Source organism: Pleurotus ostreatus (genome assembly GCF_014466165.1).
Source record: "Pleurotus ostreatus strain PC9 chromosome Unknown scaffold_5, whole genome shotgun sequence".
In the NCBI taxonomy this organism is placed as follows: domain Eukaryota; kingdom Fungi; phylum Basidiomycota; class Agaricomycetes; order Agaricales; family Pleurotaceae; genus Pleurotus; species Pleurotus ostreatus.
The window spans coordinates 2,001,776-2,019,053 of NW_023503160.1; the positions used below are offsets into that span (position 1 = coordinate 2,001,776).

Sequence of the window (17,278 nt, forward strand, 5' to 3'; positions counted from 1 at the left end):
TCAAAACGACACGCTTAATATCTACACATTTCCGTTCTGACCTGCCTTCGTCCACTCCTCCAACGCCAACTTCCCTTCCTCGCTGAGTAGCTGGTACGCCTTTCTAATATGCACTTCCTCTGTCCTAGCAGCGCCCACGGCGAACCTAATGCATACCGCGCCGTTCAAGACTGTCTGGGTGAGTAGAATATCTTTACGCGCCGATATACGAGCGTAGTATATTCTGTTCAAGTCGTTGAGAGTCTCTGGCGATAGCGCTTTGGTGCTATTCAGAGAAGCACTCTTGGGGTCCAGTCGGAAGACAGAGAGTGCGAGAGAAGGAGCGGTCATCAAGGAGAGCACCGAAGAGGCGGATACGAGCGACGCAAAGATATTATTTAGGTTAATCGTTCGCCGGATATAATCTCGGAAGCCCTCTGCGCCAAAGCTACGAAGGACGAACCAAAGTTTGAGGGACCTGAATCGTCGTCCGAGAGCGAGGTGCCAGTTTCTGTAGTCAATGACGGTGCCTACTGCAACTCAGACACCTATACACTTCAAAGGTTTCTACTGAATTTGCTTACCTGCGTCGCCCTCAGCAGATCGCAAGAATGGAGGTGTCACGTCAAGAGCGTCTGTCAGGTATTTGCGATCTCTAACCCACAACGTAGAAGCATCGAAGTTAGTAAGTCCCCACTACACATGATAATTTGGTCAGCGCTGGCAAATTGTTGGTATAGGCAACGGAGGTATACTTTGTGGAAGTTTGTGCAGAAGGAATGCGCGTGTTCGTTGATCGCATTCAGGTGGAGTGTTTCGCGATACTCTGGACATGAAAGTGCTACGCCCGCCCAGGCTGCGTCAACATGCACCCAAAGGTCCGGGTAATCTTTCGCTGACCAACCGTTCAACGAACATGTTAAATTAGGGTAGCGAGAGGGACTTACTGACTGCCCCTATCTCCGATACATTATCGATCGCTCCAGACGAGGTTGTTCCAACGGTGGCAACTGGATAATAGTTGTACTTGACTCCATCGGTTCCGGGATGTTTAGATGGCACTCACGCAGGATGAAGGGCTTTTTGCCCTCCCTCTCGTCTCCTTCCAACGCCTTTCGTAGGGTCTCCCCTCGCAAGGAGAATTTATCCTCCCAAGTGACTTCGAGCGCACGGACGGATAAACCGAGGATTAACCCTGCTTTCAGACCCAGTGAATGTGTTTGGGTCGTAGTATAGATAACGAGGGAGGACTGTGTGACAGAGGGATGCCGTCGCTGATAGAGGGACCGTGCGGCAACGACAGCGATCAAAGCAGAATCTGATGCCGTACTCTAAGGAAGGATTGCATTAGAAACTAGGTCCCATGTGCTCTCCTAGCGAAGGTTGGCCTACCTGCATGCTCCCTCCGCCTATGCCAGACGTATTCAGGAATTCTGGGCTCAGACCTAGAAGCTTAGCGGCCCAATCCATCATCACTGCTTCTAATTCAGTGCATGCTGGGCTACAGGCCCACTAGCTCTCCCAATTATTACATTGTTGAGAACAATGCATGTGACGATATACGTACGTTGAATCCGGGGTTCATTGTGCTGGAGGCATAGAGATCTGCGAGCATGCCCTCGAAGGTACATCCTGTGGGGAAGAACGCAAAGAAAGACGGGTGCTGCCAGTGTGTTAAGCCTAGACCAGTGTATTGTGGGGCATGAGCATGAGGCGACCCGAGGAAGAACGGCGAACGTTCGTTTACCCGGGATAATGAATTTCTGATAGTCGTCCGCAATTTTCTGAAAGTCTTCCCCTGCTTCAGGAGCCTCCACTGTCAATAGGATTGTACATTTATCAACTGAAGGTCTCATTACTTTTTGGTGCGACGAAACCATACCTGGCAAGCTATCACGAAGGTAGCCAGGCTTTACGCTGGAGACGACGGATTTGTCCTGCAGCGTATAGTAGTAATCACAGATTCTGTCTATAGCTTGGTAGCCAGCTTTCCTGAACCTGAGTTTATTTAGTATTCGCAGAATCATCCTGCAATGACAGAGGGTATACTAGCACGCACTGCTCGATATCCATTGTAATGTGTGTGGGGGGATTGTTCCTGAAGTCACTGCGCACGACCCGAGAGCTATAAGTAGTCCTGGTCAACCCAATTCAAAGCGGGCAGAAGCCTAATTGAATCGTGTCATCTAAAATCCACCACAACCACGATTTGTCTTGCCTGTGGGGATTTTTCTCAACCACATGGGGGTGTGGTTGCCCAAAGAGACATCGATGTATCATCAATCATTTCCGCAGAAGGCCTCAGTGTCAAGCGATGTGGGTACGCACTGGTTTCTAAGGTCAAACTTCCTCCCTTCTGTGTGATGCACGGATTCAAGGGGAATTTCCGGTAGATATATGAGCCCCTGAGATTATGATAAGATAAGATTCTGGTCGGTGGGGGGGGCGACCCTGTCCCGATAAGGCGCTTGCCGAGGTCGGGCGCGTCCAACTCAATTCAGTTCACGTCCTGGAAGGCTTCCGTGTTGTTCCAATCTTACAGGCCCCCTGGAAAACCCGACAATCGTTGAACAGCAACGCTTAACATGCTCAATTTACCGTTGCAACAGTTCAAGGCTTTCTGTAAGTTCGTTGACCAAGTTTGAGGCAGGGGATTTACCATTGGATGTCTAGCCGAGGACCAGCCGTGGTTATCTCTTTTTTTCTTCGCTGTGGGCTCCCTATCCATCGCGAGAGTCGTGTACCAGTCGGTCGTGGTGTTGTTTCAAACTTTCGTCGTCCCCGGTACAAGCGTGCGTCCACTTGACACTGGAGCATTGTAATTGGAATTCACTTTCCCCCTATAGCTCAATAGATACGGTGCTAGAAAAGGTGCTTGGGCGGTCGTGACAGGCGCCTCTGACGGTATCGGCAAAGAGTTCTCGTTCCAGTTGGCGAAGGCCGGTTTCAACGTGTTGCTCGTGGCGAGAAACCCGGAGTTGTTGAAGAGTACAGCACAAGACATTGGTGCGTGAGGTTATGTCTAAGCTGTTTCTGTGACTGAGTTTCCGTGGGTCATGTCCATAGAGCAGAAATATAGCTCGGTGTCCACTAAGGTCCACTCGATTGATTTCTCGAAGGATGATGAGGCCGCATACTCGGGTTTTGCAGCTGCGTTGAACGGATTGGACATTGGTGTTCTTGGTGCGTCCCCCAGTATATGACTATCTACCCCGCGCATTCTGATATATTGATGCAGTAAATAATGTTGGAAAATCGCATAACATGCCAGCCAACTTTGTGGAGACACCAAGAGACGAAATCAAGGACATTGTTTCTATCAATGTGAACGCGACGCTGCGAGTCACCTATGAAATTCTCCCAGGTATGGTTCAAAGGTACGTCCCTTAGCACCTCCCGACAGACCCCTTGATACCCAATTAAGCACCATAGGAAACGAGGCTTGATCCTCAACATTGGTTCATTCGCAGGCGCCATCCCTTCGCCAATGCTCGCAACCTACTCGGGCACCAAAGCGTTCTTGGCAACATGGACAAGCGCCCTTGCAGAGGAAGTCAAGAAGGACAATGTCACGGTCGAGCATGTAAACACGTACTTTGTAGTAGGTTCTTTCCCCCACACCTGTTATTCGAGGTTTTCACATCTGCTCCAGGTATCCAAACTCTCCAAAATTCGCAAGCCATCCCTCTTCATCCCAACTCCTGCTTCGTATGTCCGTGCGGTGCTTTCCAAGATCGGCCTCGCGTGTGGGGCTGCTTTCGGTCCCATACCCAGCACTTCTACTCCCTTCTGGGCGCATGCACTCATGCATTACGGTATTACTCTGATCAACTCACCCAAGTTGTTCATTGATTACACGCACGGTTTACACAAGGACATCAGGAGGAGGGCGTTGAAAAAGCTGGAACGAGAGGCGAAAGCCCAGTAAAATAGCTGTTTTGTTTAGAACCTCGTGTTTGTCGTATCTTTAGACTCGTATGTTGTTATTTCATGTCGGTATCGTCCATCCTGCATGGCCTTGGTGTGGCCACTTCATTAATTTCGATGAACAACGCGCTGGGCACGTGGCCATTTGATTTGTTTGATCATGTTTCATCTTGAAGCTTGCAACGAGGATGCAGCGTTGCGGTTGTTCTCGACGACGAGTAGATGCGAACGCTGCCGATATAACTCTCTTCTTCTCCCCACGACCACCACTTCAAGTTCTTCACTTTCCCCCGTCTCCGTCGTCACCGTAAACCACCATGAAGCGCAATCCATCGCGAGCACCATCGCCCACACCTACGGCCTACTCAGGTATCTCCAGTTACCGAACGGATTCCTACCGTCCGATCCGAGACCGCAACGTGCCTTCAGTACCGACGATTGATTATCGTATGGTTTCAAAGGTGCACTTTGAAGAACTCTCATCTTATCTTGCCGCATATTTGGCACGGTGTACGTGCCTTCTGTTCGTATGCGTTTTGACTCGTATCTCACTTGACATGGGGTTGTTATCTGATAGCACCTCCGAACTCGCGGTCGAGCGCACGGCAGAAGCTCACGAGGCTGACGATACAGCAGTTCCATGAACTATCAACTGATGTATACGATGAACTTGTTCGACGGAAGAAGGAGAATGAAAGTAAGCTTCACAAATTCTCATGCTAGCCTCCAAACCCACATTTCTACCATACTATCTAAGTTCCTTTCCTTCCTGTCCGAGAAGAATTCCACCCGAAACGCAACCAGGCCCGGCAAAAGTTAGCCACCCTCCCGACCTCGCGCTTCGAAGACCTATCGAGTGATGTGTACTTCGAGCTTGCGAGAAGATACCCGGAGTTCAAAGAAGACGTACGCTTCGTCTAGTATCACTTTGACGTCTGGGAACTGACCCAACCCTTGCAGCCAAGCGGCGAGCCATCCCCAGGCTCAAACTACGATGATTACCCAGCTCCTGACTTCCCTTCAAACCGTCAAGCTCCTCCGAGTGGTCGGACATCCGCGGGACGTACATCTGAGGATCGGGATCGCCCCAGTGACAGCGGATACGGAAGTGTAACAGGGTCTGGTCGACGACCCTCAGAAGATCGACGGAGGCCCAGCGAGTCTGACTTCGCTGTGAATAATTCTGGTCGCCGAAGTGCAGACAACTATGGCCCTGGTAGGTCAAGTGAAGACGGTTATGCCCCCAGCGCATCATCTCGCAGAAAGCCCTCTCAAGACACCACGAGACGATTAGACGATCGCGACTATATGGGTCGGGCTGGATCCTCTAGTGTCAGTGGCGGTAGCGACTCGACAGCCAACGCTCAGAGCGCTACGGCCACCAGCGGGATGATTATACCCCAGAAGAGCACCATGGCTGAAGAAGAGATCAAGGTCCCGTACGGGAGGGACGTCAGAGAGAGCAGTAGTAGCGTGATGGAAGCGCAGGACGGGAGTAGGAACCGAAATCAGGGCGACGGAGGGTTTACAGACCAGGAACCGGATACCGCTAGTGAGTATCCTAGTCCAATGACTCCACATAGTCCACCTGCTGGGTTGAGTGGGCTGAGTGCTCGGCTGATGGGTGTGGATGACGACGACGAGGCGCCAGGGAATAGGAGCGGCGAAGACTACATGGATAGGTATAGTCGAAACTCCACTACTCCAGAACGGGCGGGCAGTAGTGGGGTGGGAGCCATTTCGCGATTGCAGAATGGGAGGGCAAGCGTCACAGAGGATCAAGAGCGGATACGGCGAGATTACGAGTACAAAATCGCTACGATGCAATCGCAGATCACGAACTTGCAGCGGGATTTGGGGGACGCAGGAGAGAAGGAGAAGATGTTCAAAGATGGGGAGTCAAGGGTACAACAGCTGGAGGATGAGTTGGCAACCTTCCGACGGGTGCGTATCCCTTCCTTCTTGTTATCTACAGCTAGGCTTCATGGCCTGGATTTACTAGCGTGCGGAAGAGCAAGGTTCTGCCATGAAAGCTCTTCAGAAGGAACTCGACGAACTTCGTGAGACACGCGCCAGAGAAAAGGAACGCGAGGCCAGACGCGCCCGTGAAGATGAGGAAGAGCTCCAAATTCTTCGTGACCGCTGCGAGAAGTTGGAAGACGAGCGAGTTAACTTCCAGGGCGGTGTGAGTAGCCCATGCCTGTATTATGTCTTCGTACTAATCTTCGAACTACTAAGGCCGATGCCGAGGTTGTCGACCAGCTCCGCTCTGACATGGAGGGACTTCTGACAGAGCTGAATGATCTGTCGAGACGTAACGACGAGTTGATGACCGCCAAGGACGCAGACCTGATAGTAATCCGCGATCTCGACAATCAGCTCAAGGAGTACAAACGCAAGTATGAGCAGGCAAAGACGGAGCTTCGAAGCGTGAAAGGTACGTATCATGCATATTCATATGCCCTGATATCAACTCTGAGGATTTCTAGCCACCTCCCAACTCTACAGTCAAGCGCCCAAACTGGACAAATCGGACGATCAGCTGCCCGTTTCTCCGGAAGGCGGCCTACTCGACATCCATGTCACTGCGTTTGTATCAGCTATCGACAGTCTCTTGGTTGCTGGCCGATCAAACGCGCCCACAAGGGTGCTTACACCTATGAAAGCTATCGTCAATACTGTATCAGCGATCATTGAGGATGTACGTACGTACGAACGGCGCTCGCCGCGGGATCGCGCAGACGTGGATCTTGAAGCCCTGCGCGCTCTCCGTGAACGAGCAGACGCCACCCTTAGCAACCTCACAACGGCAGCAAGGACTCATGCCACAAGCTCTGGGATGTCTCCCGTCAGTTTGCTTGATGCTGCTGCTAGTCACGTATCCGCCACTATAACGGAAATCGGCAAGACGATCCTCATCCGAAAGGCGACCCGGGCAGAGCAGGAGCAATTCTCCCCCTCAGGCTCTTCGGGACCTTCAAGTACTAATGGGTACTCACCCGCGCTACGGTCTGTCGATGAACTACGGAGCTCAGCATCACATACAAGGAAAGCCAGTAGCTCTTCTTCAACCCGAGGCGCAGGCGTCGGTAGTTCACGTCTTGCAGAGTCGCCCTCGAATTTCTCGTTTGACGCCCGAAGACAACCACCATCTGACTACTCAAGCTCGGACACAAATTCCCCTCCACCTATATTCGATCGCCAAACGCGGAGTACAGGCGGGATGGTCAGCGACGATTCCGGCGTTGCTGATGGTGGGGAAGATGCTTGGGCTGAGCTTAAAGTATGACTTCCGTAGTTGCCCTGGCTTACGTCGCTCACGGTCCTTTCCAGCCTTACTTGGAAGCTCAAACTGAGTCCATCGTATACGCCATCCAGAGCGTGCTGTCTGGGGTACGAAGTCCAACACCACCACCAACCCTTAACGAAAACCTAACGCAAATCATCACCATCGTATCGAGCATTGTCGCCGTATGCAACGACAACCTCCCACCAGCAAATGCCCAACAGGGCAATGACATACTACGCGAGCTCAGCGAGCACGCCAACAAACTCAGCGAAGTCCAATCTATGCCTGAGGTCACCAAAGAATCACGACAGATAATGGCGAAATCGAGTTTCGCCATTGCAAACGCTATGAAAGGATTGATGAAGCTATGATAACCGTGCTTGGTTCACGTTTTTCCCCTGACGCTCTTTAAAGTTGGCTACTTTGTGACCGCTACGGTCGGTTCACAATAGTTTACACCAAACATATACACTCCATACCCCTTTGATTAATTATTGCTCATCGCTCGGGTACTTGTTCTCTCTCAGAAAGACAAATCCAGACTCATAATGTCCGCCATTGCGAATCTACAAGACACAAAACGCAAGTCCGTTCTTCTTCACCAAGTTCTTCAGCCGCTGGATATCTTGCTTTCTCGTCGGGTTGTGACTGCCAGTAAAGCCCAGCCGGCGTATGGGCTTCACGCTTCCCCCTCCTTGCGCAGCATTCCGCGAGTCCACCATATCAGCGAGCATCCCCTCAGGCGCAGAGATCAGTAGCTCGAGGTAAAGAGTCTCTAAGTTTGGACATAGGGGGAGGCGATCTTGATTGTGCGTGAGCGCGAGTAGGAGTTTCTCTGAAGCTACTATCTTTCCCCTACCGTCGGAGATACGGAGCTGCGTCAAATGACTGGTGAAGGATAGGCACTCGATGAGTTCGGCTTCGCTGATACCGGTGTAGTCGAAGGACAAGTAATTGAGGGAACAGGCGGATTGCTCCAGGAATGAGAGCAACTGATGCTGTGGCCACGGGACGTTATCAGTGAAACCACAAATAGCTGTGAAGCTTCTGAGATTGGGACACTGGACTGAGTCGAGAAGTGAACCTAATCCCGTATTGAGGTACAGCTGATAGATGCTGAGGGTTTGTAGTTTGGGGAGGAGGAGGCGAGGGACCTTCGAACAATCGCTGGGGGTGACAAAGCCACCCCCAAAATGGCGAAGATCGCACTCGACCAAATTTTTGCACTGGTTGAGGACGTAAAGGAGGTCCCCTAGGCAGATCCACGCATCGAACACCATGTGGGTGAGAGACCCCCACGAGATGTCCATTTTGCACAGAAAGTCATCGAAGCTCCTGTCCCATGAGCTCCACGAGGCGCGATTGCTCCACGTCAGCTTGAGCAAGGAACGCGCGGATTTGAAGATGCGATTGAGGGCGTCCATCTCCTCCTCCTTCCAGTCTTGCAAATCAATTGTGAGGCTGGTCAGGTGGTCTACCCCAGTATCAATGGGAATCGAACGGAGTAATTTGTATGATCCGGGGAGAACTAGTTGGATGTCTCGCCAAAGAGACATCTTGTTGGCGAGGAGATTGAGTATCAAGATAGCCTGTCGGACGAGCTGCAAGGGGACAGGCGGCCACTGATCTAGTCGAAATGCAAAATCGAACGGTAACTCCCCAATCCTATCCACCCATAACTCGACGATTGACAAAGGTGTCGGGCGGCGTTCCAGAATATCTATGCAGAGCGACGTCCACATGTGGGACGTCTGCACTACTAGCATGCGCCATGATGAACAAACATGGGTTAGGAGCAGCGGGGCATCGCCCAACGAGGGCTTTCGATATCGCACGTCCGGGAGGCATTCCTCAAATATCGTCAAGAGGATTTCCGTTGGGACACGGTGAATTGGCGGTGATCTCTGAGAAAGAACATAGGTTGGTTAAGTTCCATAACTTCGTCAACGAACCCACCAATTGACGTTTCATCCTTTCGTAGTGCGTGCTGTAGGTCTGGGGGGGAAGGAGGTCTCGCGAGCAATCCCTCAGGCTGCCTTGGTAGATATAGCTCAGCCTTTCCGGTTTATCTCCGGTAGTCGTCGTTTCGAAAGGTAATTCCGCGTAGCGAGCAGTCCTCGATGACCACATTCCCTCGATGACAACATTTGTGAAGCCAGCAAAGGCGAGGGTGCGCCTAATTTTGGAGTGCCAGGCCTTCCCAGCGACCGCGTGTCCTGTCTAAATTCGAAAGGGCACTCTATCGGATTCTATAAAGCATAAGTGTACACAATTTGGGATTTTAGCAGCTAACTAACTCTCATGTTTTCGGATTTAGAGGCCTTCGAGAAAGACTACCGTTCCAGACTGTAGTGGCTGATTTGGGAAGTAGTGTACACCAGTAGGCGCCGAAAGCCTGGAACCTGAACGGGTGTTTGCTGTCGACTTCCGAGGCAAACACTCTCCATAGCTTGGCCCGCTCGTTCCAGGATCTCTTGTCTGGTTGGCGATTATACAGCTCAAGTGCTCTCGAAAATCCCCAGGAAATCCCCTAGCTTCTTCTCAGTTCTCATTCGCAGACGGTTACTGCTGTCCGTGATGGTACTGGCAGCCCATCAGAGTCTGAAGCTGAAGCCGACCCCGCAAGAGACCTAGAATGTAAATCATACCGTCATACGAAACAAATGTATGGCACACTAGCACTGCAAGTACCAGCGGCGTTAGATACTCCATCATCTGACCAGGCACCATCGCGCATTTCCTGGCGTTTCCCCGCTGTAGTTGCCGTCGCCTCTCGAGATCCGTACCTGGAAGCGATCCTTACATCTATGCCACCTAGTCCCCGCCTCGTCTTGAGACTGGGTGGAAGGTATGCAGTTTCGACCACGGGCTACGTTCACCGCGAACGCTTGCCAAGACATGATCAGCAGGTGCCTAGTTGACCAGGGTTGTCGTTGGATGAGTCCCGACGCTAGCTTAAATATTGTGCACCGAGGTCTAAGAGCTGTAAGGAAAATTCCTCTTAACAACGATGCGTCTCTCTCAATGCCTGCCTCTGCTCAGCGCATACGGCGTCTTTGGCAGTCGAATCTACAACATCGTCAATAACTGCCCTCTGAGCATCAACCTCTTCATCAATGGTCAATCGGAGGGATCATTGGCGTCATACGGCGGGACCACCAGCAGAACAGTCTCTGATACATGGAGCGGTTTCATCTACACCGATTTCAATCGAGGCAACCAGGACGGAGCGGGGACCGTGCGTGCAGGGTTCTTTGGAGATGTAAGTTCTCGATAGACACTCAGCGTCCATGTGATGAATAACTCAAATACTTTATTAGAGTAACTACTACTATATCGTCAAAGATGTGAACTGGCTGAACGTAGGAGTCTCGATTGCTCCGATCGACCGAGCGCCTGTAAGCCATCATCTCTCTTAGGGCAGGTATGATTCTTGACAATAACTTCTCACAGAAAGGTGGCTTGTGCCTCCACGCTACATGCGAGGTCTTCAATTGTCCCGATGCTTTCTCCCAACCCCCAACTGCCTTCCCTCCCCCTCAATCCGGTGTTCCTCCTCAAACACCCTTATACGAGTGCCCGCAAGCCGGAACGGGGTACACCGTAACGTAAGTAAAAATAACCCACAGAACCTTGCACGCGAGCCTAATTAGACCCACCATACCACCTTACATTTAGTTTCTGCCCATCCGGAGAAGTCCCGAATTATCAGACGGGGCCAAATCATATTTCGACGTACAGGAGTGTCAACAAATGCTTAGACGTGCCATATCTCGGCAATGGTGCACCTGTACGAATGTACGGTCTTGCATTCCACATTAACGAGTTTTCTCTTATTTAACATTTGTTTGTCTAGTTACGACTGCAGTTCTCCTAATGGAGGGATCCAGAGATGGGCTATCAAACGCGGTGGACAGCAAATCAAACTCTCTGGTACCACCTATTGTCTCGATGCTGGCTCCAGTGCGTCCATTTGTGTGTGTATCAATAGCCAAAGCCTCATATCGGTTGTTGTGTAGGTCCAGCGAGTGGCATTGGAGCAAAAATATGGACATGTTACGACAATCTTCCCGCGCAGCAATGGACCTACACCCCAGACGACTACATCCGCTTAACTGGCACAAGTATGTTGTTCTATCTTTGACACTTCCTCCATCAGCATTCGACGGCTGTGCTTACTGTCCTTTCTACAGGCCAATGTCTCGATTTGACGGACGGCGATCTTACGAATGGACGGCAAGCGCAAACTTGGGAATGCGCAGGCAATAATCAGAATCAGTTATGGAGGATTTGAGGGGTGTGGATTTGATACTTTTGTTTTCTACTTTTATGGACACTACGAGCTCTGATGGACTGGTCATTTACATGGACCTAACGATTGATGTTGATGACTTCGTTGGTTTTGTTATTGTTGGGAGATTGGAACAATTTTCTAGATGTACATAGACGATGTAAGTAGCTGATGAGAATGGTCTCAACGACGTGGGAAGCATGTCTTTAATTCACCAGTAGCGTACGGGTGCTAAAACCCTCGATAAGTATGTCGCGTCATAATACACTGAAGGACCCGGTCAATAATATCAATCTGTTGATACACTGCTAAGTCCGATAGAAAAGTCTTGTACAATGATGCTGGAAGTTAAGTCAAGAAAGCATGGCCGAATGCAACGAAGGATGACAGGAATGACAACAAGATGCAGCAAGAAGGGAGCGAATGCAGTTTACAACAACAACAAATGGAAGCTAATGTAGCGACAGACAGACAATGAGAAAAGGAACGACGACGTGTATAAGTACATGCGAACAATAAAAAGGGATGATCCTGGTCCGGAGGCCACTACTTTCCTTTCAGACCTTGGATAAGTGATTTGATACCACCGAAACGTTTAGTGGGTGGTACCGGCGGCTGTGGATGAGGGGCAGTAAAGCCCATCTTCGTCAACTTGGTAGCGCGAGCGATATCTCTGGGTTGATCGCGTCGAGTGCGGGGAGTGAAGCCGATGCTCGATGTCGAAGGACAGTCCCCATCAGTATCATTGACTTCCAACGAACTAGTCCGACTGAGGTCTTCAGAGTATAACATTGGGGAAGGTGTATACGGTGCCGATTTAGGCTGGCTACCCTCCACGGTCGGCTGTAAGTCATCGGAAGACGAACCAGGAGGTTGACGAGGATGAGGGGTAGTAGGAGAGTCGAGTTCAGCATCGATTGAGAGTGCTCTTGGCCGAATGTCGATGATTGATGCGGATTGCGAGGATTGGTGGGTCTTGGTCGTGAATAGATTCCTAGCGGTCTCGGGAGTTCCGCTACTGGTATGCGGTCGTCGAGGTTGCTTCTGGGTAACTCGGGACCCTTGTCGCCTCGGCCGATGCTCTAAGCTATATTGGCGGTGAACATTTACAGGCGCGGACCTTGTGGGTTCATTCAAAACGTCCTGAGAAGTATACGTGGAGGAAGGTGGTGAAGATTGGCTAGACCCGGTAGAGGGTGCACTCGTGGCCTCTTTCATTTGCTCTTCCTTTTGCTTCTGTTCCCTGAGTTTACGTTCTAAAGCCAAACTTTCCCCATACTTTGCTAATTTAGCACTGAGGGGAGTGTACCCTGTACTGCTTGTACTCAACCCTCCGGACTCTAAGATCTCGTTCTCCATTTCCAGGATGTCTCGTTGTGCTTTCTGAACGAGAGCCTCGGCCTGGGCGTGAGTCGAGATGGACGAGATGTTGATATCCATGGGGGTACGAGTGCGACGGTGGCCGAAGCCATTCGCGCCTGGAGTGTCTTTCTCGGCAGGAGGAACATTAACGGCAATTTTTACCGTGGGTTCTAGTCCATCCACTTCCTCCACATATACAACAGGCTCATTCAACGTGCCCTCTAAAGCGTTCGTCGTTGACGATGATATGGCAGGCAAAGCGCCTTGAGAGCTGACACCAGTGCTTGCGCTACTGACAGAGTCACCACGGGTCCGGTTGCCCTCGTCGTCATCACCTGAAGGAACGCGTAAACGGCGAAGATCAGTGGGGTCATCGGCGGGCGGAGGGGTACGTCCTTCTGAAGCATCAATGAGGGGGAGAAGCGGCGGTTGGTTGAGACTGAAGGGGAATTGAGTGTGAGTGCCATGATCTTCACCTGTCAGCAACTGTTCTTGACCCATGTCACCGTCTACCGGCGAGTACGAGCCATCTGAGGAACTGGTGAACGACAATCCGCGTAGTCTGGATGGTACTGCGCTCTCAACGACCTCCAAGTCAAGTAACGGCTTAGGAAGGGAGGGTTCTGCCAAAACTTCGCCATAATCATCTTCAAGTTCCTCTTGTTCGACGTTGGGGGCAATCGGGAAACTGGAAACGGCGATTGGCGCTGATTGTTCCGTTTGGGTAGGTGCTACTACGCGGGACAGAGAACTGGTGCTGGTGCTGCCACGCAATGTACTATCAACCGCGGACACAACGGGAATATTGTCTGGGCGACGGGTGGCGCCTACGGAATCAAACCTGAGGGACCGACCGCTCCCCACGCCACTGGTACCGCTCGATGTTCTGTTATGTCCTCTCAGAATCCCTGGACCTGGCGGACGAACGGGGGCCCGAGAATACATGGATTCAATGGCCGGAACGGTAACGTCGTCATCAAAGACAGCCCCGCTCCTGTTGCGAGAGCGACTGATGGAGCTGCCGCTTCCGGAGCGATCCCTTGGCGAAGCAGTTCCTGCACGAAGAACACCCATTCGCGGCATATCTGCAGGCGGCGACGAAGAAAGAATATCTGCCACTTGAGGTGAAGAGGGGAGAGAGAAATCATCTGGACTGGGGCTGATATCGTCGTCCGATAGCAGGGGTGGTGATAACTCGGGGGCTCCGCTACGTACCGATGCTGAACGGTTTCTGAGGTGTTCCAGATGTTGACGCCTAGGAGATGTTGAAAGAGACTGTTGTGAGGCATAGTGCTGTTGAGCCATGGCATGATGCAATTCTACTGCTGATGGACCGTGGTGTCTATAGACTTGATGAAGACCTTGATGTGGCGGAGACTGTGATTGAGTACTGGAGATCTTGCGATTGCGAGTAGCGATGGGTATTGAATTCGAGCTAGGCGAGCTACTGCCTGTGCGAAATCCTGGAGACTTGTTGATCAACGAAGACGAACTAGTATCATTTGAAATGGTTGGAAGGTGTTGATGATGGGAAGTAGGCGACAGGGATGGGTTGAATAAAGAACTGTAGGTAGACACCGAGCTAGGCGCCACCGAGGAGCTAAGGCTGGGTCTATGGGTGGAAGAGGAGTCGGAGGGAACTTCGCTACTTTGATACTGGCCCTTCTTGAAGAGATTCATGAGAGAGTATTTCGACCCGAGCCTCCTACATGCAGGGGGCGGAGAGTTGGCGGAGTCAACTCTATCAGCATCGCTGCCAGCAGATCCAGGTCGCCTAGGACTTGGTGACGCTGTCGATTGACGTGGCAATGACTTGAAAGAAGTAAGAGATGCTGCAGAAAGAGTATGTTGAGCACTCAGAAGAATATGATCAACCTTGTGGAGCTCACGATTACCAGATGAAAGTGGATTCAGAACGTGAGGCAAGGAAGGTCGGCGCTTGGATGGATCGGCAGGGTCGATGCCATCGTCCGCAGGGGTTATGGGATAGAATGTATACTCGCCAAAAGATCGAGTAGGCGATGCCGGTGGGGTATGAAAAGTTGAGCCAACTCGTATATTTGGTTTCGATGACGAGGATTTGAGGGTGTGCAGACGAAGGTGAGCATCAGAAGCTGACCCTTTCAACATGTGGAACGCAGTGTCGATGGACTTCTTCACGTGTAGACGCTTTCGGCCAGAGGTAGATGCCTCATGAGGGTCTACACGTCCTACAACGGCTTCATCTGCACTTGGCTGATAGCCGGATATCCTCCCCTCCCTTTCTCGGAGGTCTCTGTCCTTGTTCTGCGCCCAATCTCGTAGCAAATCAGCGCACTCTAGCCATCCTTGGCGACGTGCTAATTGCTCTGGTGTGACCCCATGCTTGTCTGCTAGGTCGGGGTGAGCCCCCCTCTGCAAAAGTATCCTCACGATCTCGGTGTTGCCGTTCGCAGAGGCGAAGTGGAGTGGGGTAGCACCAGTGTCACCGACGATAGGGGCAGATGCATCTCGTCCCTTTTCGTTGGAGTAGCGTCTCGGAAGCCTGCAGAGAAGAGTACAGTGAGCATGAGTTCGGGCAGGAAAGGGAGGTGGCGTTAAAGTCAGTGGCGCATAGGTACAGCAAATGATACGATATATGAATTAAAGCGACGATGCTCACCTTGGGGCATTCACATCCGCACCGTAGTCAATCAAGAGCCTGACCACCTGCTCATTCCCACCAGCAGCCGCTGCATGTAGCGGTTGAACGCCATCCAGCACTGAATTGATTGGTTGTCGACGGTGGAGTGCGAATTCCACCAATCCTATGTCACCGTTGGCTGCACCAGCATGGAGATTGTAATTGGTGACTATGTAGTGCGAATTGAGCAGACCGTTGAGGAGCATAGAAGACAATGGATCTTACACTCAGTGGTAACATTGTATTTGGCCTCTGCTTTTTGGATTGTTGTCCGCAGAGGGACAGGCATATTGGTTTCCTATCCCAAGGAGGGACTCTCGTTCGGTACAACGACCAGCAACCAAGAAGGTCGCAGGTGATGATGTGGGGGCAGATGGTGCCAAGCTGGCGAACTCGGTTATGGGGCTGTTGTCTGCTTAAAGGCAGTGATGATAACTACCCCTCCAAATTAGGCGTGGGGGCGTGCTCGTTGTCGGGATCGTCGACGGCGGGCAGACAAAAGCTTGCTCGAGGGCGGCGGCGACGACGAGCGGAAAGGTGAAGGAGTTAGGGATGCAATTGTGCAAGGTTAAGAGGCTTCGCCGGTGCGATGAAGCCAAGGGTGGATTACGTAATACCAGGGATTTATTCATCTCCGTCTATCTCGGTTCCTCGCTTGAGTGGTTTATTGTTGTACCATCAGGAAATATTTTCTTCGAAACGACCATTATTCTTCGCCACTGGATCATTTCGAGGCTGATCAACACTGCTAACGGCACACGGCTTGATACCTCTGATTCAACTATTCATTGGGTCGTCTGCTACTGGCTAGTGATTGCAACAACCAATCCATCGACTTCCAGGACGGTTGAAACAATCTGACAATGATTTGCTACTGTACTTGACACGGTGAATATTTATGTTATCATCCCCAGGCTTGTCACCCTCGCCATCTTGCTGATGGACCCCGGTTTCATCTATTCATAGACTTGCATCCAGTAGCAGTAGGTCCCTGGTCTGTGGATATCGCGGGCATGTGCACCCTACCCACGACCCATGCATTGCTACGGGCTTTTGTCTAAATTTGCGAACAGGTCTAAATCGGTCCAAAGGGTTGAGCGTACTGTGGCTCGCAATCTTCAGCCTCGTCCAGATCGACTACCCATATCAGCTCCCATCGTTCTCGCGCCCTAGTTGCCGAGAGTGGGAATAGCTCCCGAGCAGTGCGTTGCATAACAGTCGGGGTTTACGAGCCCGAGCATCTCATCACCGTTTCCGAGCGCCCAGATTGACCTCAATGAATTCGAATCCGGTAATATTGCCGCATCGTACCGTAGGTTCTCGCGCTTCAGACAAGCCCATGCTTATCCAGTAGCTTGCCGCTTACTATTTACCATGGAATAGAATGCGCTCAATGTCCGCCTCTAGCGCAATCACTAATCACCACAGCAACGAGACGCAGTACAGCAACAATAAGTAAATATGCACTAAATCACCAAGATAGGACGACCTGTTGCGACACCTCAGTCTCCATCGGACATATAACACCGGGGCTGTATACGTGCGATGGTCATGTCATCCTCTGCGTCACACCCAAAAACCTAAGCAATCGTGGATCAGAGGATCAGAGGTGTGTACCTCGCTGTGCCTGCTTCTTACAGCGGACGTCGGAGTGCTGTCCAGCACACATCGCAATGCAGGTACGCCGTTTATCCCCAACATCTAACAACCAGATCAAGAATGTATTCTTTCGCGAACGCGTAGTACTGGCAATTTTGGAAGACAGGGG

The 17,278-nt window shown here is 51.3% G+C and overlaps 6 protein-coding genes across 6 annotated transcripts; 3 read left to right on the forward strand and 3 right to left on the reverse strand.

Annotated features, from left to right (window-relative positions):
- Positions 1-21: 21 nt before the first annotated feature.
- On the reverse strand, positions 22-2,052 carry PC9H_007729 (uncharacterized protein; the record flags this gene model as incomplete). Its single annotated transcript, XM_036777257.1, has 10 exons — positions 22-509; positions 564-675; positions 735-874; positions 927-989; positions 1,046-1,310; positions 1,372-1,491; positions 1,547-1,659; positions 1,727-1,795; positions 1,862-1,977; positions 2,039-2,052. The coding sequence occupies 10 exons, from the start codon at positions 2,050-2,052 to the stop codon at positions 22-24; spliced, it is 1,500 nt and encodes a 499-aa protein (XP_036630877.1).
- A 512-nt stretch (positions 2,053-2,564) lies between these two features.
- On the forward strand, positions 2,565-3,907 carry PC9H_007730 (uncharacterized protein; the record flags this gene model as incomplete). Its single annotated transcript, XM_036777258.1, has 7 exons — positions 2,565-2,601; positions 2,653-2,771; positions 2,826-2,985; positions 3,046-3,162; positions 3,218-3,356; positions 3,412-3,580; positions 3,632-3,907. The coding sequence occupies 7 exons, from the start codon at positions 2,565-2,567 to the stop codon at positions 3,905-3,907; spliced, it is 1,017 nt and encodes a 338-aa protein (XP_036630878.1).
- Positions 3,908-4,223: 316 nt separating this feature from the next.
- On the forward strand, positions 4,224-7,566 carry SPA2_3 (component of the polarisome; the record flags this gene model as incomplete). Its single annotated transcript, XM_036777259.1, has 8 exons — positions 4,224-4,416; positions 4,484-4,603; positions 4,664-4,812; positions 4,867-5,850; positions 5,909-6,091; positions 6,145-6,343; positions 6,396-7,189; positions 7,240-7,566. 8 exons carry the CDS (start codon positions 4,224-4,226, stop codon positions 7,564-7,566), a joined length of 2,949 nt encoding a protein of 982 aa, XP_036630879.1.
- Positions 7,567-7,761: 195 nt separating this feature from the next.
- On the reverse strand, positions 7,762-9,498 carry PC9H_007732 (uncharacterized protein; the record flags this gene model as incomplete). The annotated part of the gene is made up of 3 exons (XM_036777260.1): positions 7,762-9,099; positions 9,152-9,415; positions 9,493-9,498. 3 exons carry the CDS (start codon positions 9,496-9,498, stop codon positions 7,762-7,764), a joined length of 1,608 nt encoding a protein of 535 aa, XP_036630880.1.
- Positions 9,499-10,205: 707 nt separating this feature from the next.
- Positions 10,206-11,489, forward strand: PC9H_007733 (uncharacterized protein; the record flags this gene model as incomplete). The annotated part of the gene is made up of 7 exons (XM_036777261.1): positions 10,206-10,457; positions 10,516-10,593; positions 10,649-10,803; positions 10,874-10,993; positions 11,052-11,158; positions 11,215-11,319; positions 11,389-11,489. The coding sequence occupies 7 exons, from the start codon at positions 10,206-10,208 to the stop codon at positions 11,487-11,489; spliced, it is 918 nt and encodes a 305-aa protein (XP_036630881.1).
- A 543-nt stretch (positions 11,490-12,032) lies between these two features.
- PC9H_007734 (uncharacterized protein) lies at positions 12,033-15,799 on the reverse strand (the record flags this gene model as incomplete). The annotated part of the gene is made up of 3 exons (XM_036777262.1): positions 12,033-15,372; positions 15,490-15,679; positions 15,736-15,799. The coding sequence occupies 3 exons, from the start codon at positions 15,797-15,799 to the stop codon at positions 12,033-12,035; spliced, it is 3,594 nt and encodes a 1,197-aa protein (XP_036630882.1).
- Between the last annotated feature and the right edge of the window lie 1,479 nt (positions 15,800-17,278).